At 39.7% G+C, this 27,281-nt stretch overlaps 1 protein-coding gene across 8 annotated transcripts in view; it reads left to right on the forward strand.

Moving 5' to 3' along the window:
- The window catches only part of snx13 (sorting nexin 13), a 188,986-nt gene that overhangs the window by 45,048 nt on the left and 116,657 nt on the right, over positions 1–27,281 (forward strand). For 7 of the 8 annotated variants that reach the window (XM_072575355.1, XM_072575356.1, XM_072575363.1 and 4 more), the window contains exons 3-4: positions 21,709–21,811; positions 22,646–22,735. In XM_072575355.1, coding sequence (XP_072431456.1) covers positions 21,709–21,811; positions 22,646–22,735 — 193 coding nt within the window. Of the gene's footprint in view, positions 1–17,538; positions 17,688–21,708; positions 21,812–22,645; positions 22,736–27,281 lie in introns of all 8 variants that reach the window. The other variant, XM_072575360.1, reaches the window with a different exon arrangement.

Raw genomic sequence — 27,281 nt, forward strand, 5'->3', positions numbered from 1 at the left:
AGGAAAAGCTTAGAGATGGAAATTAAATTTGTTAATTCAATTTTTGAATGTTTCTTTCGTGAGGATGGCCAATGTTTATGTTAATTGGTAGTTGCTGTTGAGACATTAGTGACGGACTGTTACTTTGAAATACTGAGCAAGCTGCTATAGTATCAAAGTACTTCAAAAAATGAACTGTTCAGAGGGCAATTAAGGGTTGGCCACTAAATAGGTCAAGAGACATGTTTAGGATAGATTGGATAAAGCCAACTGATGTCAACCATTTTATACTTTTTGAAATGATAATCCAGCAGTTTCATGATTACTTCTGGTCTTTAATTTGCTGTCAGATTTCAGATGATGTGGAGGTGCTGGTGTTGGAAGGGGGTGGACAGAGTTAAAAAATCACATAACAGATGATAGTCCAAGAGGTTTATTTGGAACTACAAGCTTTCAGAGTGCTGCTTTTTTTTTTGTCAGGTAGCTAGTGTCCACGTAGCTTTGACCACCTCAGTCCAACACTGGCACCTCCACATCATGGCTATCATCGACACTACCAACTGCCAGCTCTAAGTGGAGAGTATCTCCAAGAAGATCGCACATATTTACACATCAAGTTTCTGCAGAAATGCAAGAAAGTGGAAAGGATCCCAAATGGACTATGGATCACGGACCCACTCAAGTTGACCTACAGCATAGACTATACTATCACACCTCTTGCAAACTCTTTAGTTATCTCATACACCAACTCTACCAGAGCGGCACGGTGGCTCAGTGGTTACCACTGCAGCCTCACAGCGTCAGGGACCCAGGTTTGATTCCAGCCTTGGGCGACTGTCTGTGTGGAGTTTGCACATTCTCCCCATGTCTGCGTAGGTTTCCTCCGGGTGCTTCAGTTTCCTCCCACAGTCCAAAGATGTGCAGGTCAGGTGATTTTGGTCATACTAAATTGCCCATAGTGTTAGGTGCATTAGTCAGAGGGAAATAGGTCTGGGTGGGTTACTCTTTGGAGGGTTGGCGAGGATTTGTTGGGCTGAAGGGCCTGTTTCCACACTGTAGGGAATCTAATCTAATCTAATCTGAGTCTAATCTTCAGCAGGCACCATAACCTTGAAATCGAGATGAAGTCCATATTCTCAGCTTGTGCTCAAGTACAACAGTACTTTTACGAGACACTGCCAAGCAAGCGAGGCAACAGAACCACACCACCTACATGATATGTAGTTGCAGATAGATGCTATTTTGTTCAAAAAGTACAGAATCTGTAGGCAGTAAGTCCATGTGACATTTTATAAATACCTACCTTGGAAATAGAACTGGTCTGACTCAAGGTTGAACAGATTCTGCATTAGTGGTTGAACAGACTCTAACCTCATACGTTCAAGGCATTGTCATAAGTTGAGATGTCACCTTTTTTAAGTTATCTCAGAAACGTGACTTGAAAAGGTTCTGGGATTTACGTATTAATGAATCAAAACAAGCAACCCATTCTAAAAGACGAAAGACTTAACAGCATTCTAGGTTTGTAAAATTTATCTCATCAGTTGTATGACACTTTGATGTTTTACTATAAATTCTGTGTCCTGTGATCTTGCCCCACTAGCTACCTGGTGAAGGAGCAGTGCTCTGAAATCTAGTACTTCCAAATAAACCTGTTGGACTGTAATCTGGTGTTATGTGATTTTTAAAAATGCTTTCAGATAGTAAACTGAATTCAAGTTTTCAAATTGCCTTGGTGGAATTTTAGGTTGTACTCCTAGTTGTCCTTATTGAGGGAGGGGTCACATTTTAATTTTTTTTCCTCACTCAAGGAGCCAATGAGTGGTCTGGAATGATCAACAATTTGGTACAACATTGAAGGTGAATTTCAAAATAAAAGTTGAGGTATGAAGAAAAAGCATAACTAACTTGAACTTAAAAAGAGTCAAAGCAATGAATTGAACTTCTGATTAAAAATAAATGATTACTTCATAAAGATACAGCTTAAGAGGCAAATACCAGAACTACCTAAAACCTTCCTTGCCTTTTCAATTAAGTTGCAAAACTAAAGCGGTGGAAAGACGAGACTCCAGCCCTGATTACCAGGGAACTCTGAGCTAGGGCAGCTAGCTCCATTTTAATGTCTACAGACCTTCCCTTCATCTCTGTTGCGCACTGTGGACTATGTTCGATGCATTCTTGTGAGTGTAGGCTTGGAAAGTAGTTTGCTTTTCAATCTAGGTTTTCTGCCTCTTGGAGCCTGCTTTGTGGATAGACGGATACATTTGTGGAGATGATACAGGAAGGGGATTGGGATACACACTTAGTTATTGGATAACGCGCATTCCGGCAGTGTTATTTGTCTGTAATGTCACAGAAGAATTCTGCACATGTGTGATGCTGGTGGTCAGCTTCATGCTGTTTTGCGCATGCGCCATGTCAGTGTCTTTGTGTTGCTCTGTCAACAGCTGATATCGTGCAGCTTTGCAGGAGAGGTACTGCACGGAGAGCAGCTTTCTTGCATGTTTTAAATAACCTGTGTTAAAGTTACTTTTGTTTCATTAATAAATATGATTTCCGTCTTTGTGCTATATTTGTGTTAGACTTTTGGGTGATTATCGAGCGATCATGAGTGATTTTTCTTTTGCGGGTCTGCTCCTAACCGCACTTTTCCTATAGGTCCCATTATTAAGTGAGGTTTTGCTGGAATGCGGTTTTGGCGTTATAAGAGATTACATGTGTGTGTGTTTACGCGCGCGCTGTCCGTCTGATTCACTTGGCTGCTTGCATAAGTACCAACCACCCAAATCTCTACCCTCTGGGTAAATGGAGTATCTCTGCATAGTCTCTCCCTCTCCATCAGGATGCACCGTTTCTGCGAGCTACAGCGTGGGCTGTGTTTTGGACAAGCCAAAGGTTATTGATCTAGTTTATTAGGCTAGGGATATGACAAACATTCTATTATCTGTTTCAAAACAGAATTCAGGATTTCTTTCGTAGACCTGTTTTTCCTTCCAGGTTTGGATACACAGATAACCTTTCTCTTTTTAAAAAGTAGAAATTGTTATATTGTACAGCTTCTCTAATTTTGAACAGGATTAAATTTCCAAGTAATTAAAAAAGGACAAAATGAGTTAATTCTGTGATACATAACACATGCAAATTATTTCAACAATCTGATTTTAGTCACAAGGAAAATTGATTTCATTGCAATAATCAGTTTGAATAACCGGTGTTGGGGAGAGACCAAATGACTGCAATTTGAGTATTAAATGTTTTGGCTTGATTTTCTCAAGTTGCTTTGCTCAACTTTTAAAAGGACTGCTAATCAATTTTTTTAAAATCCTTCAAGTTTTCATAGAATCATAAAATTCCTACAGTGCTGAAGCAGGCCGTTCAAGTCCACAACTACCCTGAGAGCATCCCACCCAGTTCACCTCATGTAACCCCCCCCCCCCCCCCCCCCCGCCATTCCTGTAACCTATGTTTGCACATCCCTGGACAATCAGCAATTTAGCATGACCAATTCACCTAGTCTGCACATTTTTGGACTGAGGGAGAAAACTGGAGCACCTGCAAGAAACTCATGCAGACTCTGGGAGAATGTGCTGAAAATGCTGATTTCTATTTTAAGGGGCATGATGTATAACCATCTGTATTACTTCAACTGTACAACATTTTTTTGTGACAGCACCTAGTACCTTGTATACAGTTTGGATTCCTTACACCTGAATGTACTCTAATTGAAGGCCGTATAGAATAGTTTCAGGATGCCAATTCCTCAGTTGAACGAATTGTCTTATGGTGTTCAATGATTCAGTTTTACTTATTGACTTATTTGCTTATTTTGGCATGTCTCAATCGTACCAGCACTGCATGCTGTACCTATAGCATTGTATTTGTGGGTGTAAGGTACATAAGGCTTTTAGTATTAGAGACACTTACTCTTAAATATTAGTGGCTCCCCTTTGGAGCTGGAAAGAGGCCAGAATCTAATTATCTTAACCTGTATCTGATTTGAGAATGGTGACTCAGGATGAAATAAAACCTTTTTTTTGTGGAAATGTGTTGTCAGTGTATATTAGGATAAGATATGACTCTAGGAGTATTGCTGAGGTGGAGCTTGGATATGAAAATGTTCAGAGCAATTTTAGAATCATGAAAATGCCTGACATATTGGCAAGTTTGTAACTTCTGAAAACAAAGTGCTGGAAATGCTGAGCAGGTCATGCAGCATCAGTGGAGAGTTATTTTCAAGTCTATGATCTTTCATCAGAACCAATGCTTGGAGATAAGCAACAGAGTTTCTGTTCAAATTGTAATCTTTGTCATGACATAATAGTCAAAAGACGAAGATGATATTCAGCACATTTTAGTTTGTGAAAAACTCAGTGTAAGCACTCATTCTTTCATTACTCAGATTTACCATCTCTCCCCCTCTCCCTCTCTTCTCACTATCGCATGCTCGCTGTCTGTAGTAATGCACATTCTTTCCTGATAAATGTTCACCTGATCCGCCTTGAGATGATACGATCAAACCTACTTCCACTATACTTTCAAGAGGGTTATTCCAAAACTTCCACTGGAAGTTATTATTTAAGCCTCTTTTTTTCAAAAAAAAACTTAGCATATTTCTCAGGCTTCCTCTTAGCCCAGTCCTTCTACTCAACTGAAGTACTGAAGTCCCTCAACCTTAATACCATTATGCAACTTTGTTCTTTCTTAAATAAGGAGATCAAAACTGTACCGCCATTGCTTACAACTATAGCAAAAGTTGTCTGCTTTTACATTCTATTTCTCATTGGACTTGCCTTCCTAATCACTTGCTCTTCTGAATAAATTAATATTTTGAGACCTTAAACACATTCAGATCATTCTGTTTTGCAGTGTTCTGCCATATTTTCCCCATTGAAATAAAATGTTGTTTCCAACCCTTCCTAGAAAAAGTAGGCCAGTTCACATTTTCACAAACTTACTCTCTAATTGCTAAGACTTTTGCCTTTTCACTTAACATGCTTGTGTCCCTTTGTAGGAGTGTGTCCTCTTCTTTACTTTCCTACTAATCTTTGGGGTCATCAGCAGTTAGCTGTTATACATTTAGTCCCTTCATCCGAGTCATTCATATAGATTGTAAATAGTTCAGATGCCAGTTTATGTCCCAATGGCACTCTACTCATTACATCTTGAAATGCAAAGATGACTCATTTTGGTCTACTGTTTCTTCACAATCCATTTTAATTAAAATGGGAAGTTTTATGTATATTAAAAAAAACTGTTTGGATTTCACACTCGTGACATACTAATGTTGGTCTATTTTGTTTTTGTGAATGTGTTTAATAATTAACTAGGTCAGTTTTTTTCTGAACTATGATTTTAAGCTAGAATGTGTCAGAGCAGATGATTAAAGGCTTCGTGGAAAGTTAATGAAGTTTGTTTATTTTGTGGAGTTTACTTGCTTTTGGATTTAGAATAATCAAAGATTGATTCTTAACTTAGAAAACACAGATGGAAAAGCTTTGAAGGAGACGAGAACAAAATCATTTGGAAGATTAGTTACTCCTAGCAAAATGAATATGTTGAGAGCAGTTAAGGGGATAAGTCAGTTCAGGATAAGGATCTCAGCTGTGAGAATCAACAAAAAAGACTTTGCAACTCAGACTAGAACAACAAAGAAGCAGTTGAGTCAAAATACAGATGTAGTAAGGAAGGAAAATTTCTCTGGACTTTGAGTTATCATAAAATGATAGTGTTAGGTAATGATAGGATTGTGTTTTGCTGAGGATTTGAAGTCTTTTAAACTGTTATATTAGATATAGCTTGATTCTTGTATTGCTTCTCTTATCTAATAAACTTTCATTGTTAAAATCAGATCTGCAGTCTTGTGAGTTTATGGCTCAGTAAAAGACCACCACATTAAATTAGAAAATAACAAAATATGATCTATCAAGTTGGATTGCATTTTGGTTAGATCTTTTTCAGTAGGAATCATGATACCATGCTAATATCTTAACCTCGTGCCATGAGCTTTTGTGTAATAAAACCAAGAACTGTGGATAATGAAAGTTTACCAAAATAGTGGAGACAAAGGTCATGTTTAGAAAGATGTGATAAGTCAAAGAATAGAGGTAAGGCCAAAGAAAATGTATTGATATGGGAAATGTTAAACAGCCCATGACAGGAAGGAATGGAGAGTCTAAATCTAATTTAAATCTAAGGGTGAAATAACAGATTAGACAAGAATACATTTTAAGAGAGTAAAAACACAAAACCTACAGCTTCTATCTGAATGCATCATGATCCAAAACAAAATAGATGAACTGAAAGTGCAAATAGAAATTTGGTCATTGATATCAAAGATATGGCTGCAGGATGACATGGATCAGGACTTCTTTATTTTAGGATACAATGCGTATCAGAATAAGCAGAAATGTAGAAAAGGTAGAGGGTGGCACTATAAATTAAAAATGGTATAAGCCTAATAAATATGGATGACCTAGTTTCAGGAAACTAAGGTGTTCAGAGATTGGGTAGGGATGAGAAATGACAAAAGAAAAAAGTTTGTGGAGTAGACTACAGATTCCCAGCATTAACTGTTTGTTAGAGTGGAGCATTTTTGAAAAAAAAAGTTATTTTAAAAGCATGGTAATAGTATGGAAGATTAAACTACATTTTGACCAGAAATGTCAGATAGGCAAAGATAGCCTAGATGAAGAATTCATAGAATGTTTTCAAGATCGTTTCTTCGAGCAGCATATTCTGAAACTGGCTACAGAGCAGGCTATATTAGATCTGTTGTGTGCGATAAAATCAGAGTAATAATGTAATTGTGAAGGTACTCAGAAGTAACAGTGACAATAATATAATTGAAGTTTGAGGGCGGGAGGAATGGATCAAAGACCGTTTTTTTAAAAAAAAGAAGGGCTACCGTGCTGTCAAGAGTAGTCTGGCAGTCATTTCTGAGATGCCTTTGATGTAGGGGAGAGTAGCTAGGGTTTCTGGGTGTGTTTAGTCTGCTTGTTTGGGTTTGTTGTGAGAAATTGGCATACTGTGTTCATTGGGTACCTGTTCTTTTTGAATACGCTATATAGGTGACATCTTGGAAAGGACTGCCAGATTACTCTGACCTCTTGGCATCATGGTAGCCCACAAACACACCAACACACTAAAACAATCGCTAATGAACTTGGAAGACCCAATATAGACTTCAAACAAAACTATAATGTCATTTACTAAATACCTTGCAAGAACTGTAACAAACATTACATGGGACAAACAGGCAGAAAACTTAGCCACCAGGATACATGAACATCAACCAGCCACAAAAAAGACATGACCCACTCTCACTAATATTCTTACATACAGATGAAGAAGGACACCACTTCGACTGGGACAACACATCCACATTTGGACAAGCCAACAGAGAGAGACACGAGAATTCCTTGAAGCATGGCATTCCAACTAGACCTTTATCAACAAACACACTGACTTGGATCCCATTTACCACCCTCAGAGAAAGAACAGGAAATGATGTCACCGACCCAAGGAAACCTAAATACATAAATAGAAAGCAGGTCACTAACACCAGTGTTTCTCTGGAGGCTCACTGATGATGTTACCTAGTATGGTGATGAAACGTCTGAAAATGAACCTTCCAGCTCAGCAAGCAAACTTACATCCAGAACTAAAGCTCCTTTTTGGGCAACAGTACCCAACTATACCGTACTCAGTTAATAAACTCACCTTGTGTGGAATCTAGTGAAGAATCAATCCAAGGGCTAACTCTTCTTAAGCAAGATAGAGATCCCTGGCGAGGAAAAGTGAACTGCTATTTTTCCCCTCACCAACCATTAAACAGCTACTCCATTTCCATTTGTGGATAAGAATTCTGAAGACTGAAGCCAAACTTTCAGTCCCCTTTGCAAATATTATTCCTTCAGCTATCTCTGGCAACTGTTTTCTGTTGAACGAAAGAGTTCCGAACCTTTGGTATCGTGTTTGACCTTGAGATGAGCTCTCATCCACATCCTTGACTATGATTAGCACTGCCAGTTTCCACTTTATAAACTTGCTAATTTTTACCACTTGGTTGGCTCTCCTACCAATATTTTCATCTGCGCCATAGTTACCTCTTAGTAGACTTAACGATTCGAGGGCGTTTTCTAGCTGGCTTTTCCACATTCTACCCTCTAAAATTGATGTTATGTAAAACTCTACAAATCTTAAATCGCTAAATGCCATCGTCCATCATTGCTGTGCTCACTGACCTACATTTTGCCTACTTAAACAATGCTCAATTTAAAATTCGTGCTCTTGCTTTTAAATTCCTCTCTGTAATCTCTTTCAATATTATTGCCTTCCAAGATACCTGTGCTCACCTAATTGCTCCTGCTGAGCATTCCTTATTTATATTAGCTCCGCTATTGTGGGCGTGCCTTAAGATATTTGGTAACAAACACGAGAATTCCTGACTTTGTTGTATAGGAGGGAGAGTTAAAGTGCAATAGAGTAGGATTAATAAAGGACTGTGTAGTCAGGGCCACAGGCATTTCTGTGGCTGCAAAAGAGACTCAAGGATGGTGTGTTACCTCCCTAGTGCTAGAGTCAAGGATGTGCCTGAGCAGATGCACGTCATTCCCAAAAGGGAGGGCAAACAGCCAGTCATGGTATACGCAACTTGCAGCATCAGTAGGAGGAATGGCAAGGTTCACAGAGAGCTGAGGGTATTAGGTAGCAGGACCTTTAGGGTTGTAATTTTGGAATTAATCCTTGTGCCATGTGCCAGGGAAACAAAGAATAGGAAGATTAATATGCAGTTAAAAAACTGGTTTAGGAGGGAGGGCTTCAGACATGTGGATCATTGAGATGTTTTTCAGAGCTGGTGGGATGTATACAAGAAGGACAGGTTGCACTTAAACTGAAGTGGCATCAATGTCCAGGCAGGGAGGTTTGCTTGTGTCACTTGGGAAGGTTTCAACTTGTGTGGCAAGGGACTGGGAACCAGAGCAATAGGTCAGCAAATGAATAGCTGAGGAGGTGTTGAGGCAAAGACCAGTAAGGCTAAGAGGAAGAACAGACAAGGAGAGGTTACTGAACATGGCGGGGTTAGCTGACTGAAGTGCATTTGTTTTAATGTGAGGCAGATGAACGTAAAGTTTGGATTAATACATAGTGAAGAGTCTAACTGTGGAAGGTGCCATATTAGACCTAGTATTGGGGAAGGAGCCTGGTCACATGATTGATGTTTCAGTGGTGGAGATTTTGAGAATAATGACCATAATTCTATAAGTTTTACATGTGGATAGGAAAGAGTAGTCCTCAGGTGAAAGTACTAAATCGGGGGAAGGCTAACTATGACAATATTAGGCAGGAATTGGGGAATGGAGATTAGGGGTGGCTATTTGAGAATAAATCTATATTGTCATGTGGGAATATCCTAAAGGCCAGTTGATGAGAGTTCAGAACCAGCATGTTCCTGTGAAAACGAATGATAAGGATGGGAATATTTGGGGATTTTGGATTACATGAGAAATTGTGAGCTTACTCAAAAAGAAAAAGGAAACATACATAAGGTTTAGGAAACTGAAGACCGATAAACCAAAAGGAATATAAAGAAAGTAGAAAATAACTTTAACAAGGAGTTAGGAGGACTAAAAGGGGCCATGAAAGGTCCTTGTCTTAATCCTGTTTAGCCAAGTCCCAAGATTTTTGTATGTATATAAGGACAAAGAGGGTAGCTAGGGAAAGGGATAGGTCCGCACTAGGACAAAGGAGGGAAATAATGCATGAAGCTGGAGGAAGTGAGTGAGATCCTTTAAATAATAATTTACCTTGGTATTATGGTGGATGGATCAGACCAACTGTCTGCAAATATATCAAGGGGATATCTTAAACCCTAACTTTTATCTTATTTAAAGACAAATATAAGGTGCCGTGTTCCAGATGTAATTCAATTTGTCACACTACTTGACTTTAGGCAAAGCACACTTTTAATCTTACCTGCAGTTAAAATGCAAACAAAAGGAAGAAGAACGGTATAACTTTAAATCCAACTCTGTTGGAGAACTTAACAGGATAATAGATTACTTAATTACTAAACAGTAACTGTTGCAATATAGCGGTATCCCTTTAACACATCCTTGGCAAATGCAAGTTCAGGAAGTAGATTGTGCTAGAGATGCAATTCTGGCAGCAGAGAGAACTCTAGCTTTTTGCTGTAATATATATAGAGAGAGATACAACAGTTTCCACAGACAACTTCAAAAACCCAACAATTGCCAAAACGTAAATTATACCCTGGTTCCAAGGGAGTCTGATTTCATACATTCGTACTGCTTCTATTCTTCCAACTTAAAAAAAAAACACAAGGCCTCACAAGCTGTTTACTTTATTTGCTACGAGGAGACAGGTAGAAACCTATGGCTCGAAACTTCTCTTTGGGGAAAAAAAAGGACAAAATATACCTCTTAAAGCCATAGTATTGTTACATGAGTCTATAGAGGAGTATGTTGATATGTTAGGGCATGCAAATTATATATAAAAATGAAGGTCATGTTGGGTGTTTTGGAAAACTTTGAGACTAGTCCCCAGGACCTAATGGGATCTATCCCAGAATGCTAAATTGTGTGAGGGAGGAAATTAATGGCATCTTGAATGAATCCTTTTTTCTCTTCAGTCACAGGAGACGTCCCAGAGGATTAGAGACTAACAAATGTTGTTCCTTTGTCTAAGAAAAGCAACAAGGATAATTTGGGAAATTATAGGATGGTGAACCTTACATCATTGTTAGAAATGTTCTTAGGGACATTATTTCCTCACATTTGGAAAAATATGGAGTTATTAATGACAACCAGCAAGACTTTTGCGGAGGTGGTTGTGTCTCCCAAACTTGATCTGAATTTTTTGAGGAAGTCACAAAGATGATTGAGGGCAGGGCTAATTTGTGGTCGACATGGACATTAGCACGGCCTTTGACAAGTTCCCTTATGATGGTCTGATATGATGGGTGAAGTTGCATGAGATTCGCAATGAGCTAGTAAGATGCATACAGAACTGGCTTGGTCAAAGAAGACAATAGCAGGGGAAGATTATTTTTCTGACTGGAGATCTGTGACCAGTGATGTTCTGCAGGGATCAATGCTGGGACCCCTGTTATTTCTAGTAAATATAAATGATTTGGAGAAGAACGTAGGTGGCCTGTTTAGAAAGGTTATGGATGACACAAAGATTGGAGAGAGCTACAAATAATGAGGAGGATTGCCAGAGGAAACAGCAGGACATAGGTAGGCTAGAAACTTGGGTGGAGAAATTGCAGATGAAATGTAATCTAGACAAATGCAAACTGATGCATTTTGAAAGGTTGAATGCAGGAGTGAAGTATTCTATAAATGGTAGAACCCTTAGTATTAACATACAGTGGGATTTCAGCATACAGGTCCACATTCCCGCCTCAGGCGACTGACTGTGTGGAGTTTGCACGTTCTCCCCGTGTCTGCGTGGGTTTCCTCCGGGTGCTCCGGTTTCCTCCCACAGTCCAAAGATGTGCAGGTCAGGTGAATTGGCTATGCTCAATTGCCCATAGTGTTAGTTAAGGGGTAGATGTAGATGTAGGGGTATGGGTGGGTTACGCTTCGGCGGGGCGGTGTGGACTTGTTGGGCCGAAGGGCCTGTTTCCACACTGTAAGTAATCTAATCTAATCTAATCTAATCTAACATTTCTCTGAAAGTGGCAACACAACTGGACAAGGTGTTCAAGAAAGTCTATGTTATGCTTGCTTTCATCAGTTGGGGCAGAGAGTATAAAAGTTGGCAAGTTGCAGCTGTACAGAACTTTTAGGCCATATTTGGAATATTGTGTACAATTCTGGTTGTTATTCCACGAGAAGGATGTGGAGGCTTTGGAATGTACAGAAAAGGTTTACAAGGATGTTGCCTGGTTTGGAGGGTATTAACTATAAGCAGAGATTGGACAAACTTAGTTCGTCATCACTTGAATATCCGAGGCTGAGGGGTGACTTGGTAGAATTATGAGGGGTGTGATTAGAATGGATAGTCAGAGTCTCTGCCCCCCCCCCCAGAAGAAGTAGTGGAAGTGGATACAATAATAACTTATAAGAGGCACCTTGACAGATACATGAGTAGGCAGGGAATAGAGGAATGTCAACCGCAGATTATTTGATTAGAAAGACATCATGTATTCGTGGGCCACAGGACCAATTTTCTCTTGATGTTTCTTCTTCCTGGATTGGTGAAGTGCATGTAAGAATTGGTGTCTGAACTTGTCTTTTTGTCAAAGGGTGTGCTCGTGGGATTTACTGTATTTAGTTTAGATTTGATTCCCTACAGTACGGAACACAGGTCCTTTGGCCCAACAAGTCCACACCAACCCTCTGAAGACTAACCCACCCAGACCCATTCCCCTACCCTACATTTACTAATGCACCTAACACTCTGGGCAATTTAGCATGGCCAATTCACCTGACCTGCACATCTTTAGGTTGTGGGAGGAAACCAGAGCACCCGGAGGAAACCCATGCAAACACAGGGAGAATGTGCAAATTCCACACAGCCTGAGGTGGGAATCGAACCTGGGTCCCTGGCACTGTGAGGCTGCAGTGCTAACTGCTGAGCCACGGTGTCGCCCATAATTATATTGGAACAGTTAATATACTGTATCTATTTGCTTAAGTTTTTTTTCCAATCGTTAAGTTATTCTAAATTCCTCTTTCTTTCGTTTATATTTTAACTATAATGTTTAAATAAATTGTGTTGCTGACTGTCAAGTAGTTTAACCAGTCGCATCACATCTGCAACATGTGCTTCACATCTTTTTTTTATTTTAAAGTTAGGGTCTAGGGTACCTTAAAATATTTTGAGGGGTTCTGGTCTGGCCTATAGCAAATTGGGGCTCTTGATAGGATCAATATCTATGATTCCAAGTTGGGTTTTGGATTGTTGGACTCAAAAGCGGCAAGTGGTAGGTGTGAGTATCTTTTGTTTCAGGTGTTGAATTCAGTTGGTTTCAACAGGATGTGCCTTTAGATTACTTATTGTGGAAACAGGCCCTTCGGCCCAACAAGTCCACACCGACCCGCCGAAGCGCAACCCACCCATTCCCCTACATTTACCCCTTTACCTAACACTATGGGCAATTTAGCATGACCAATTCACCTGACCTGCACATCTTTGGACTGTGGGAGGAAACCGGAGCACCCGGAGGAAACCCACGCAGACATGGGGAGAATGTGCAAACTCCACACAGTCAGTCGCCTGAGTCCAAAATTGAACCCGGGTCTCTGGCGCTGTGAGGCAGCAGTGCTAACCACTGTGCCACCGTACCGCCCACCTGTGCCACCATGCTGTCTTGTGCAGTAACCGGCTCTTTTGATCACTAAGATTTTTCTAAAGGTAGAAGAATTGACTTTGGGAGTTTTCCAAAACGTGAGCAAGGTAAAGCTGTAAGAATTGGCAGACAAGCAGAGGTGGGGTTGCTGTTGTCTGAGAGAAAAGGGAAGTAGTTGCACCAATAGCGCAACATTTAAAATTGCTGGAAATGCCATCAGAATCTTTGGAAATGGCTAGAATTCAATTGTTAATGGAACAGCTTGAACATGAAAAGAAAATGAAACCGTTTGAATTAAGATTAAAAGCAGAAAAAAAAAGGAATGGATGGCCTGAGCAGAAGGAAATCAGAAGAAGAGTTTGAACTTCAGAAGTTGGCAGTTAAGAGAGGAAAGTCAATGTAAAAAGGGCAGAAGTGAAGGCAGAAGTTAGGCTTAATGAGAAGAGTAGTCATGACAAGCAAACCGATCACAGCCAAAGGCCTGGTGGGGATCTGTTTAAGTATGTCCAAGCATTGCCTAAATTCAGTGAGAAGGGTGTAGAAGCCTTTTTCATTTCATTTGAGAAACTGGCTAAACAAATGAAGTGGCTGTTGACCAATTGGATATTGTTGATCCAAACAAAGCTGGTAGGTGGAGCTAGTGAGGTATTTGCATCAAAAAAGGTATCTGTGGAGTATGAGGCGGTGAAGAAAGCCATCTTAAGTGCATATGAGCTAGTGCCCGAAGCCTACAAAGTTTTGGGTATCTAAGGAAAGACCTGGTCAAACATACATGAGTTTGAAAGCATCAAAGTAATTATGTTAGGTGGATAAGGGTATTGAAAATAGACCAAATGTATGATGCTCTTAGATGATTATTTTGGATTAGGTTAAAAATTCACTTCCTGAAGTAGTGAGAACTTGCAGAAGAGCAGAGAGTTAAAATAGTAACATTAGTGGCTGAAATGGCAGATGATTATGATTTAGTTCATAAATCAAAGTTTAGCTTCCAAAATCAATTCAATCTGTGAGGGATAGAAATTGGAGAAAAAAGAAATCTTCTGGTGTTAAGGGAAAGGAGATCTCATTGAAGATAGTAAAGGTGGTGTACCATACAGTAAAAGGGAAACCCATGAGGGGGAAAGAGAAGTAAACAGGCTCAGGTGTTTTCACTGCCATAAAGTGGCCACATGAAGTCGCAATGTTGGTGGTTTGGTAAAAGCACTGGGAAGACCGAGATGTTAAAACAGGATAAGCTAGTGAATTTTGTTGAAGTGGTAAAGGAAAATACAATGGAAGCTAAAACGCTGTACTAGAATACATAACCAGGGTTGGTGGAGAAGGAAGTGTCAGATCTTCTCACACCATTTCTTTACAATGGGTAATGTTTACTTGCATATGCCAGGAGGAACAGGTGAAGAAAGTACAATTTTAAGAGATACGGGTGCATGTCAATCTTTGATATTGGGAGAGGAGAAGATATGTAATTCAGAAGTTGTATTGTTGGAAAAGAAATGGTCATAGGTCGAATGCGTGGTGAGATGTGTAGTGCTCCATTATGTAAAGTGAGTTTGGTGAAAAATGAAGAAGTGCTGGTAGGAGTTCTGGAGGATCTCTTGGCTCCAGGAATGCAGTTTGTCCTTCGTAATGGTATAGCTGGATCACAGGTGGGAATGCTGCCTACTGTGTTTGAAAAAGCAATGGAAAACGAGGCCACTGAGGTATTACAGGAAGTATGTCTTGGAATTTTTCCTGACTCTGATAACCGGATCACAAAGCTTACATGTTAAAGCGGGAAGAGAAATCTAAGGGTGAAGATAAGGAAGTTGAAGTACAATTTATCACAGATCTTGTTGAGGGCTTATAGTCAAGACTATCCAAAGGACTGGGTTAAAGGAATTCCATTAGTATGTTTTACAGTTCAGGATGTACCAAATTATTCTACCAAATTCAGTCCATTTCAATTAGTTTTTGAGCATGAGGTGAGAGGACCACTGAAGTTAATTAAGGAGAAATTGGTGAGTCAGAATTCAGAGACTGCATATTTGGACTGTGTGCCAAATTTGAGGGAAAGGTTAAATAGAGCAGGTGAGTTAGTTCGACAGCATTTAAAAGTAGCAGAGCAGGTGATGAAACAGAAAGCAGACGAGAAATAAAAAATTCACAATTTTGCTAGTGGAGATAGTGTTACTTCCAGTGATAGGTGAACCTTTAAAAGCAAGGTTTAGTGGACGTTATCAAATTGAAAGGAGATTGAGTAAGGTGAGGTATTTGATAAGATAGTCACATGACACATTCTGAGGTTTTCAATCTGACAATGTTCATGGGAAGGAAATCAAAAGGAGAATGTGTCACTGGTTACAATGCAGAGTGAAGAACCAAGTTCAGAGGATTCTGAATTGGGCATTCCTCAAATTAACTTTGGCAATCAGGAAGTTTTCAAAAATTGGGATAAGTTATTGTGTTACCTTCCACGCGAACTCAAAATTAGCTGAAAGAGTTATCACACAGGCAGATAGGGGGAATAAGCTGGGAGGTACTAATCTAATTACACATAATGTAGGTATAGGAAATGCTGTTCCAGTTAAGCAACATTCATATAGATTTAACTCTCTAAATTTGGCACAGATTCAAAAGAGATTGATTGCATACTCAAAGACCACACAATCAAAGTGAATTGCAGTGACTGGAGTTCACTCATAGTAAGATGCTGAAACCATATGATACCTGACGATCATTTGTGGACTATTGCAAAGTCAATGCAGTGACAAAGTTTGATTCATATCCTGGGACAAGCAACTTCTGATTAATCCAACTTAGAAACATAAGATGCTGGCAGGTACATTTATCCAAAAGAGCGAAGACAATTTCTGCTTTTGGCTTTCGTGACACCGAACTTCCACCCTTGAACCCTCCAACTGCAATTTCAAGGACCACAGTTTCCCCACCACGAGATCAACAATGCCTTCCAGCTCATCATCTTAATTTTCCGCACCTCTGCCCTTGAACACAACCCCTCCAACTGCACTGGACCCTCTCAGACACCTCCTTCCCCTTCCTGGACCTCTCCGTCTTCATCTCCACCAACCAACTCAATGCGGACATCTATTTCAACCCCACCTCCTCCTCGCACCCCTCCATGCCCGTAAAAACACAATCCCTTACTCCCAATTCCTCCACCTCTGCTCTTTCTGCTCAAGGAGGAGCAATTCAACTGCAGAACATCTCAGATGGCATCCTACTTGAAGGACCACAATTTCTCCTCCCATGTGATCAACAATGCTCTCTAGCACATCTCCTCTACTTCCCGCACCTCCACCCTTGAACCCCAGCCCTCCAACCGCAACAAAGATAGAACCCTCACCTTGCACCCCACTAATCTCCGGAAACAGCGCATTATTCTCCGCCATTTGAGGCCTGCGACCACTGGTGTGCCACAAGGATTGGTACTGGGTCCACTGTTATTCATCAATTATATAAATGATTTGGATATGAACAGAACCCGACCTATGATTATCACCTCCCACCTGCCTCTACCTATCACCTTCCCAGCTACCTTACCGTGACCCCCTTCCTCTTATTTATCTCTCAGCCCCCTTTCCCCCTTTCTCTCTTTTTCCACATCTCACATCTTCCCCCCCCCCCCCCAGCAATTCCTGATGAAGGGCTTGTGCCCAAAATGCGACTTTCCTGCCCTTTGGATGTTGCCTGACCTTCTGTGCTTTTCCAATGCCACACTTTTCAATTATGCCAATTTAAAGTCATACCATCTAGTATGAAGAATGTGCCAGCCACATTTGAAAGAGTAACCAATCAAGTTATTTCTGGATTAACCAATTGTGTGGTGTACATTGATGACCTCGTGAGTTTTAGTCACACATGAACAGAACATTTGCAGTTTTTTTTAGAATAGTTCAGTCAACGTTTTGGAGATCCACCTGGCTAAGAGTGAATTTGCAAAAAGCCCAAGCCACATTCCTGGACATGGACAAGTGGCCCATGGGATGTGAAAATAAAAGTTCCGTGCCATTGACAAAGGGTTTTAGCGTAAATTCAGACCAAATTTTAGCTGTATGGTTGCTCCACTGATTGCTTTATTGATGTGCAGAAAATTTCAGTGAACAGTGGATTGTCAGAAGCCATTTGACAGCCTGAAGGCTGTGTTAACCACTGCCCCAGTGTTAGACACACCTAATTATGTGAAGCCATTCAAGGCAGTTATCGATGCGAGTGACGTGGGTGTTGGTGCTGTACTCTTACAGGATGCTTGCAGGATGATGATAAGATGGAGCGACCTATTGGAGTATTTTTTTCAGAAAATTGAATACTCACCAACAGAAATATTCCATGATTGAGTAGGAAACCTTGAACTTGGTTTTGGCGTTACAACATTTCAACATTTATGTTGCAGGTAATGTATCTGAGACAATTGTATATACTAATTATGTATGCAGATCATAACCCGCTAAAGGTTTTGGAGAAATTGAAGGACAGAAATTCCAGACTGTTTTGATAGAGCTTATTATTATAGCCATTCAATTTTAAAATTACAGGGCGACCCACATATCCATGGAATCGTTTTCCATGGTTTTAATTACCCACTGTTTACCGCAACCCAAACATATTGCAAGCAACCTTCCATTTAAATGAATGGGTTCTCACTTATTCACGGTTTTGGACTAACACAGTAGATCTTGGAATGGATCCCCACATATACTGGGGGACAACTGTATACATGTGGCAGGGTGAGAAAACATAATTGCCAATGCACTTGTCACGGCTTTGATGAAGAAAGGCAGAGGCATTCGTTGGCGGGAGTATGTGGACTGAAATAAAATATAGTATTGAATTTTTGCATGCTTAGAGTCAAGTTAATATACATTTATTGTAATGTACCAGTAGGATAAAACTAAGGGTTTTAAAAATGAAGCCATCTTTGCATATTGACAAGTTTTTTTTTAAGGACGGAGGTGTAACAGTGCTCAGGGTGCTGAACTAGTTACTTGATGATGAGTTAAGCAAACAACTCATGAGGCATTTAGAGTTTTAGCTCTGTCAGATCCAGATTTCTAGATTTTGGTTTTTTCAATAACATCAGAAGCTGTTTCAGATCTCAAAAGAGTTTGAAGCTTCGTAGAATCCCTACAGTATGGAAACAGCCCATTTGGCCTGACAAGTCCACACTGGACCACTGAAGAGTATCCCACCCAGACACATTCCCCTAATCTATTACTCCTTATTTCAGCTAACTAAAACATCTAACCTACACATCTCTGACCACTATGGGTAATTTAGCATGGCTAGCCTAACCAGCACCTCTTTGTGACTGTGAGAGGAAACCGAAGCACCTGGAGGAAACCCATGAAGATGCTGGGAGAATGTGCAGACTCCACACAGACAGTTATCCAAGAGTGGAATCGAACCTGGGTCTCTGGTGCTGTGAGGCAACAGTGCTTACTGCTGAGCCACCGTGCCACCCTTCAACGAACGTCTCTTGGCTGCTACACATTCTGAATTTTCTCTTGACGTTTCTTCCTCCTGGATTGGAGAATTGCATATATGAACCGGTGTCTGAATTTGCCTTTTTGCAAAGGATTGTGTTTAATGCAATGTTATTATATTGGAACAGTTAATTAATGATAGATACTGTTATCTATTATTCAGTTAAGTTTTTTCCAACAGTAGTTACTTTAAATTCCTCTCTTTTATTTTTATATATTTAAACTATGACTTTTAAATAAATTGTGTTGCTTAATGTTGAGTAGTTTGACAATTGCATTACTTCTGGAATACGCACTCCACATGTATCTTTAAAATAAAAAAGTTAGGATCCAGGCTGCCCTCTTAAAATATTTTGAGGGGGTCTGGTCTATCCATAACACTATGCTGTATTGTTCTTTGCTTTAGGATGCTTTATTACATTTTAAGGTGCAATATACATAGTTGCTTACAGAATAGTTGCTAACACCTTTAAGAAGTATAACTACTTAACTCATTTTCATGAGACTTGTAGACAGATGACATTGACATAACAGTATGCCTCTATCTACCCTCAAATTCATGTATGCCATTTATTGGAAGAAACTCAGGACACAGCACAGATCTTTTTAACACCGGGAAGTTGTTATTTGGATTTGTTGATATTTTTAACAAAAGGTAGGTGCATTTAACTGTTGGTGGGCTTGGTATCAGATTTTTTTGTTTTGAAGAAACTCTCAAATTATACCTTTCTTCTAACAATTGCACAAATTATGGAGTAAGAAAATAAGCTTCTCAAACTTGGTGGTCAACTTAGGATGCTATAATAGGATCCATGGTTTTAGGTGTGTGTAGGATGTTACACTCAAAAAGAATGGAACTGTGGGCATTGTCTTTCCCATATGTTGCATTGAGGATCTCTATGCTGCTGTAATGGGTGCCTTTCATGTGAAATGGATTTACCAAAAGATGCTACCAAGCCTAGTACCAGCTCTGGGATCAGACTCTGCCAAGGGAGCTAAGTAAAGGTTATAGAAGCAGACGGGGATACAGGAGGACAAGACTGGACTGATGAACACACTTGCTGTTGACTTTCAAACATTTGCCAGAGTACATGTTTCTATATCACCTCTTTTTAATTGATACTTGCTGAAAAAATAGCCCCAACAGACCAGGAGTGTTGGAGAAAAAGGTTGTGCCTCATTTGAGAAAGGGAGCATGACGAAATCCGGAAGAAAAAACATTGTTATCACACAGGGATAACAAGCAAGATCCAATAAGGTTTGCAAACTCTAAATTTGCAGGACAGTAAAATTAAAACAGTCAACGATCCTCAAAATTGCTTATATTCTTTACCAGACTTTAAGAATAACACATCAGGCACCAAGTTTTTAACTTAAACAGAAATGAACAATTTATTATTCGTACTATAAGTTTAGTAGAATAAAGCTAAACAAATTAATCTAATCTAGGTCTTTGATTTGAATCCAGTCTTCTTTCACCATTACTGCTGCGCTTTCTCTCAAACAGTTAAGGGATAAAGTAAAACATTAATAAAACTTGTAACTGGCCAGTTCAATGACCATTTTAATGATACATATCAGATCTTTATGAATTCCCTGAGCAATTCTTGTACTACATGCAAATGAGATTGTATCTGCTTGAATTTGGAAGTCACTGGTCAATGCAAACAGCTACCAGCAGGTCCTGGAGAAGGATTAACATCGAAACATTGACTTCTCCACCTCCTGATGCTGCCTGGTTTGCTATGTTCTTCCAGCCTCCTGTATGTCTACTTTGGATTCCAGCATCTGCAGTTTTCTTTGGCTCTGAAGAATATTTGCCTCTCTTATAAACTAGGATTCTTTTCTGAGAACATTCAATAATTCTTCAACAGAGTACTAAACTAGAAGGTAAACTCAACACTTTTCCCAGGCCAGAAGCTTCTGAGTACCTGGCCTTCAGCTCAAAATAACTAATCAAATCCAGTTCAATATTTGGTTTCTCTCTCTTTCTTTTCATGCATCCTTTTCATGTGTCCTCTGTAGTTAGGTAGCCATCAGTGGCATTCCCTTAATTAATCAGTGTACCACTTAATGAGCTGCTCATCCTTGAACATAACAAATCATGGTGCTGAAATGTCTGCAGTGTTCTGAAAACAATAATTAACTTGCAGTTATTTTTCCAGGCCAATTCCCATGTGCAAACATCAGTTTTGTTTTAAGTTTGCTGTTCAAAATTCAATTCTAAACTTAAGTAATAGTTCCAAACCAAAAAAATTAGAAAAAGAGAAAAGCAATGTGACTACAGCTGTTAGTTATTTTTTCAAAACAAATGTCCAAAATGAGCTATATTGGGCATGGTTGTCACTGGCATTTGGGTCAGAGGTAATATTTGTGGATTGTCCAGAGCTGAAAGTGTTGAAGAGAAGTGTACCATTTTCCTGAAGATAGGATCTGTGTAACTTGGTTTGAGGGGAACTGTTGTCAGTTGAGAATCGGTGGTTGAATTTATGAAGAAAAGAAAATTGAATTGTATATGAGGAGGACCACAGATTTTGGAAGTCTGTGACTGAAAGTGGTATCATAGAAACTCAATAAATCTGAGCAATCCATGTTTGTATCTGCAATTTAGTATGCAGTTTATAATTATTGTGTGGCTTGTTATTTCATGTTTAGTTTATATTGTTTTTGGCAAATAATTAAAGGCTATGAAAAGATGCAACCCTATCCACTGATTTTTTTCATTGCAGTGTGATAAAATTGTTTCTTTTGATATCTTCATTGACTGTGATTCAACAATTCACTGATCCTTTTAACTTTATGTAAAATTCTAAAAATGAATGGGTGCAAATGAAACTATAACTATGATTTAGATATTGTCATTTAAATTTTGTTCAAATGAAATTGGTGCTTGAGCACAACCGTTCTGAAAATTTGTGTCCTATTTTTCAGGGGTCTTGCTGTCACACTGCTCTTTGGAAAAATAAATTCCGAGAAATATCTTGAAAGGTGTGAGCATTCTTTCCTTCCTGCAGCACCAACTGCTCTCCCCAGAGTAAGTGGACTGACTTAGACTAGATTTGATGTTGCAGATGATTTAGCTTGTTGTTAGTTCACACACACGCAATCTGATGGCATGATATGCACTGAGATCTCATCTTGGAATTAAACATGAGATCAAGGCTATGAATGTTCTTCAGTCCTGGACAGTTACTAGGGAAAGATGAGAGCAGAGCTGAACAAAAGTTTGGAGTAGTGACCAAAAATGGTAGTTTTAGTCCCACAAATACTTACATGAATAAATTTTCACTGAACAAGTTTTGGGTGCCTGATGAGTAGTCTGGCAATGTAAAGACAATGGAGGAAGTTGTGTGCATTGGAGGTTAGGACTGATTGTGTATCATCAATATTCATATGAAAACTGAAGCTGTTTTTGGATGATGTTACTGATGGGCAACTTGCGGTTGAAAAATAGGCAGGAGCATTCTTGTATTTTCAATATAACTGTGTATAAATGGAGAGATAAACCATTACAAGCAATACATTGATGAGTAAATAAAAATAGAACCAGAAACCGTGCAACCTCATGAGATTTGATTAGAGAGGTATGAGTGGAGGAAGTGGCACTCAATTATGTCAAAGATGACAGACAGGCCAAGGAGGGATAGTTTACCTTTGTAGTCACTTGGATGTCATTTGTGGCTTTGAGAGCCATTTCAGGATCAGAACTGGGAAGCCTTGAGTTGGGGAATTCAGCAGGGAGTTCTGGGAAAGGTGAGCAGTAATTTCTTGACAGAGTTTCAACCTTTACAAATGGCAGGAAAACAAATTTCTGTGATTTTTATTTTTAGTTGGTATTATGTTTTGATTCTCAAACTATTCTGTTCAGGCTTTAGAAGAAATGAAACGTGAAAGTAGACAAATAAAGATTGACAGGCGATTGACTGGTTCCAGTATAATTGATGAACCTCTACAGCAGGTGAGTAGCAAAGAAACAAAACATCCTTTTTGTTTATTGTTTGAGTATGACACTGCCTTATTATTTCCTTCATATACACCTCTATTGAACAATTAATTGCGCTCTAAAGTGACAATTTTAACCTTAAACCTCAGGAAGCATAAAAACAAAACAAAAGTAACATTGTGCTCCTGTTGTAAAAAGTTTTTGGTTGAATGCAACAGGAGTAGCCTGTCAAATCAAAGTTTTCCTTTTCTAAATAAAAGCAAAACACTGTGGATGCTGGAAATCTGAAAGAAACACTTAATTCTGCAGAAACTCAGCAGTTCTGGCAGCATTTGTGGCGACATTCTGTTAATGTTTTGAGTCCAGTATTTAACTGTTTCCCTCTTCCAAGTTGCTGCTAGACCTGCAAAAAAGTTCTACACTTGGGTTTGTTTGAAGTTTTTCTTCTGCTGATTCAGGTCTATGTTTGACTACATTGAGTCAATGTGCTGCACAAAGATTCCACACAATTTTAAAAATTATGTACATTTTTCTGAATGTGGACATTGCAAGCATTTATTGCCCATCCTTAGTTACCTTTATCACAAATAACATTTTGGTGTTTCCTATTATTTGCCTGTGACCAATAAATTTATGTAAATGTGTCTCTTCTATCCTTAGTGCTTGGCTGAATTTTAATAACTCAGCAGCAAGCTTTAGTGTATTTCAAGTAAAAGTTTATTTTATTTCACTCACCTTTGCTTGAAAGCTTGTCTAAATGTGATTTCTCACTCACGCACTTGACTTGCCTTCCCTATCTCTCTCTCTCAAAACTTTAGATTCTGGTGAAGATAGGCAAAAAATATAATTTTTTTTTGCTATACCATTGCAGTCCTGCTGTTTCTCATTTGAGTTGCTGTTCAGCGATCGTGAAAACCTTGCAAAACCAGAGATTTCTCAGTAGCTGTGAAGATTCTAAAGTTGATTTTTCCAGAGTTGGATTTTTTTTTCGGTGAACTTAATGGTGGAGCAGGTTACAAGAAAGTCTTTCTCTTCCTTTCAAGATATCACAGTTAGATCCTTTTGACTTCCAAGCTGACTGCAGTAGTTTGATGACTGGGTGAACTCTCTCGATTGCTAATATCTCTTACATCAGTGAGCAAAGATCACTGCCTTATCATGTGACCTCGTGAAGTGTCAAGTCACTGTCTAAATACTGTTGTGCTAATTCAACAAAGAATCTAGCACTGGCTCCCTCCGTCTGCCACTGCCCCACCCATTAAGGTATCAATTAACCGAAGAAGGAACTGGAAACTCTCCCTGCCCTGCTCTACTCCACCCCACCCAACACGAACTCCTTTGTGCGCCACACCCTCTCCCCCACTCCTCCTTACTTTACTTCCTCTCCTCTGTTCATTCCTCATTCTCCCCCCACTTTATCATTGCACCCACAATTCCTCGACCTCATCCCTGTCCACTGTCTGTCCCCATTCTCTCCCCTTCCCTATTCTCCCTTCCCTTCCCTGTTTCCCACCGTGCACCCCATCTCCTCCTTCATCACCCCTCCTGTGATCCCTCGTTCCTCCTCCACCCCCTCTGTATTCCTCCACCCCACTACTCTTATCCCATCACACCCCCACACCCCTAGACATTGTCCTTGCCTGATGTGTCTGAAAGGTACAGGTCATTCTGCTATAACGTGTGTTTCATTAACGTTAATTTGCAGTAACGCGATAGATGAATTGAAGACACTGTTTCTAAAGCAAGAACTTTTTAAAAATGTGTATTGGCTGGGATGCAATTACTTCGCCAAAACTTTAAACACTGTTTCTAAAGTGTGATTTTTCTATAAAGCAGAGTTGTGTAAGAACGCAACCATCATGTTATAGAAGAACTACCTGTATCTTTAAACCTCTAGCAATAACTTGCAAGGCTTTCAAATGGATGCCAGTATGATGTAAGCTGCCTTTGGTATTGACAGTGCACCTTAAAGGAAGGTATTCTGTCCTGTGACCAACAGGTGCACTGAAGAAGAAGAAGTTACTGCTACAACTGGATGTACTGAAAGGTTTGGCCTCCTTAACCTCATGGAAAATCAATGCTTCTGTAGGCTAAATTAATCAGGTCAGGTGGTCACATAGTTGCGGTCCCTGTTGGACTAGATAATGACCAATTACTTTTGTCCTCAAAGCCCACTTTGCCTCTATATCTATCACAAGTGCAGCTGGCAATACCTTGTGGATCAATGTATTACACTCTGCAAACACCATGAGGCTGATGACTGATGCATGTGTGCGTAAACTGGAATTATGTTAATTGCCTGGCTTGAAGCAAGCCAGAATGAGCATTCACTCTCACCTCTGTGGCTAGTTCCCCATAAGTGCACAGTAACATCAATTACACAGATATAATAATTCAAATACTACCAGATTGACCAGAAGTTCTGTAACAGTATTTCATCAGTACTGAATGCAGTCACAAGATGACACTTTTGCAGGTCTGTGCCAGATTTAGTTCAGCCTTTGATGTTTTTAATTGTACTAGTTCAACATTTCAAAACTTTTTTGTTCCAGCAATTAGACTTAAAGGCTGACCTACAGGAAGCATTGGATACTCCATTCAAACTTTGTCTAATGATAGCAGTGAGGAGCCATATCAATAAACAACATGAGGCCATCTTAAGGTGTAATGGTAGAACCCCAACCCCTAGACTGGGAGGCCTGGGTTCAAGTCTCACCTGCTCTAGAGGTGTTTTATAGTAAGTTGATCAGAAAATAGGTTACATTTAAAAAAAATGCAAAGAGCTATATGACCACCAGGTGATTCATTGAGCAAGCCATTGAAATGTTTAAGATGCACTTTGAGTGTCTATTTAGATTTAAAGATGAAGGCTGTGCAGTCATAAGCGCGTGTTACATCCTTCAACAACAACTTGTATTAAAATGCACATTTAACATCACAAAATGCTCTATTTTGTTCCACGGGGATTTTATAACGCAAAATTTCATTCCATACTGTTTTAAGGAGATTTTAGGGCTGATGGGCTACAAGGGGAAAATGGAGGAGAGACATACAGGTTTGGGAAGAAAATTCCAGAATTTAGTTCCTTGGAAGCAGAAGACTGGTGGAACAGTTCAGGTTGGCAATGCTTAAGGGGCTAGAATAAAAAGTGCACATTGGTGTGTAAAATGTGATTTACTGGGTGGAAAATCATATTTAAATTGAATTGATTCTTCCAAGATAAGTATTTTAGTGTGTGCTTGTGTGTCCTGTGATTGTGCATCTTCTGAGGAATTAACCTCGCACATGACCAATATAGAACATTACAGTGCAGTATTGACCCTTCAATCTGCAATGATTTCACAGGTCAGCACGACAATTTGAAGCCCATCTAACCTACATTATTCCATTCCCATCCATTTAAATGCCCTTAAATTTGGCGAGTCTACCACTGTTACAAGTAGTGCGTTCCACGCCCCTACTACTGTCTGAGTTGAAAAAATTACCTCTGACCTCTGACCTCTGTCCAATATCTAACACCCCTCAATATAAAGCTTATGTTCCCTCGTGCTAGCCATTGCCATCCGAGGAAAAAGGCTCTCACTGTCCAACCTATTTTACCTTCGATTATCTTATATGTCTCAATTAAGTCACCTCTCAACCTTCTTCTCTCTCATGAAAACAGCCTCATGTCCCTCAGTCTTTCCTCGTAAGACCTTCCCTCCATACCAGGCAACATCCTAGTAAATCTCCTCTGAACCTTTTCCAAAGCTTCCACATACGATAATGCAGTGACCAGAACTGTACGCAATACTCTAAGTGAGCCTGCACCAGAGTTTTATACACCTGTAGCATGACCTCGTGGTTCTGAAACTCAATCGTTCTACCAATAAAATTGAACACACCGTATGCCTTCTTAACAACCCTATCAACGTGGGTGGCAGCTTTCAAGGATCTGTGTACCTGGACACCAAGATCTCTCTACTCATCTAAACTACCAAGATTCTTACCATTTACCTAATACTCTGTATCCCTGTTACTCCTTCCAAAGTGAATCACCTCACACTTTTCTGCATTGAACTCCATTTGCCATCTCTCAACCCAGCTCTGCAGCTTATCTATGTCCCTCTTTAACTTGCAACATCCTTCAGCATTATCCACAACTCTACTGACCTTTTGTCTCATCCACAAATTTACTAACCCATCCTTCTATGCGCTCATCCAGGTCATTTATAGAAACTGCAGTGGCCCCAAAACAGATCTTGTGGCACATCACTAGTAACTGAACTCCAGGATGAATGTTTCCCATCAACCACCACCCTCTGTCGTCGATCAGCGAGCCAATTTCCGATCCAAACCACTAAATCACCCTCAATCCCATGCCTCTGTATTTTATGCGATAGCCTACCATGGGGAACCTTATCAAACTCCATACTGAAATCCATATACGCCACATCAACTGCTTTACCCTTATCCGTCTGTTTGGTCACCTTCTCAAAGAACTCAGTAAGGTTTGTGAGGCATGACCGACCCTTCACAAAACAGTGTTGACTGTCTCTAATTGACTTATTCATTTCTGGAT

Source organism: Chiloscyllium punctatum, chromosome 8 (genome assembly GCF_047496795.1).
Source record: "Chiloscyllium punctatum isolate Juve2018m chromosome 8, sChiPun1.3, whole genome shotgun sequence".
Classification (NCBI taxonomy): Eukaryota; Metazoa; Chordata; class Chondrichthyes; order Orectolobiformes; family Hemiscylliidae; genus Chiloscyllium; species Chiloscyllium punctatum.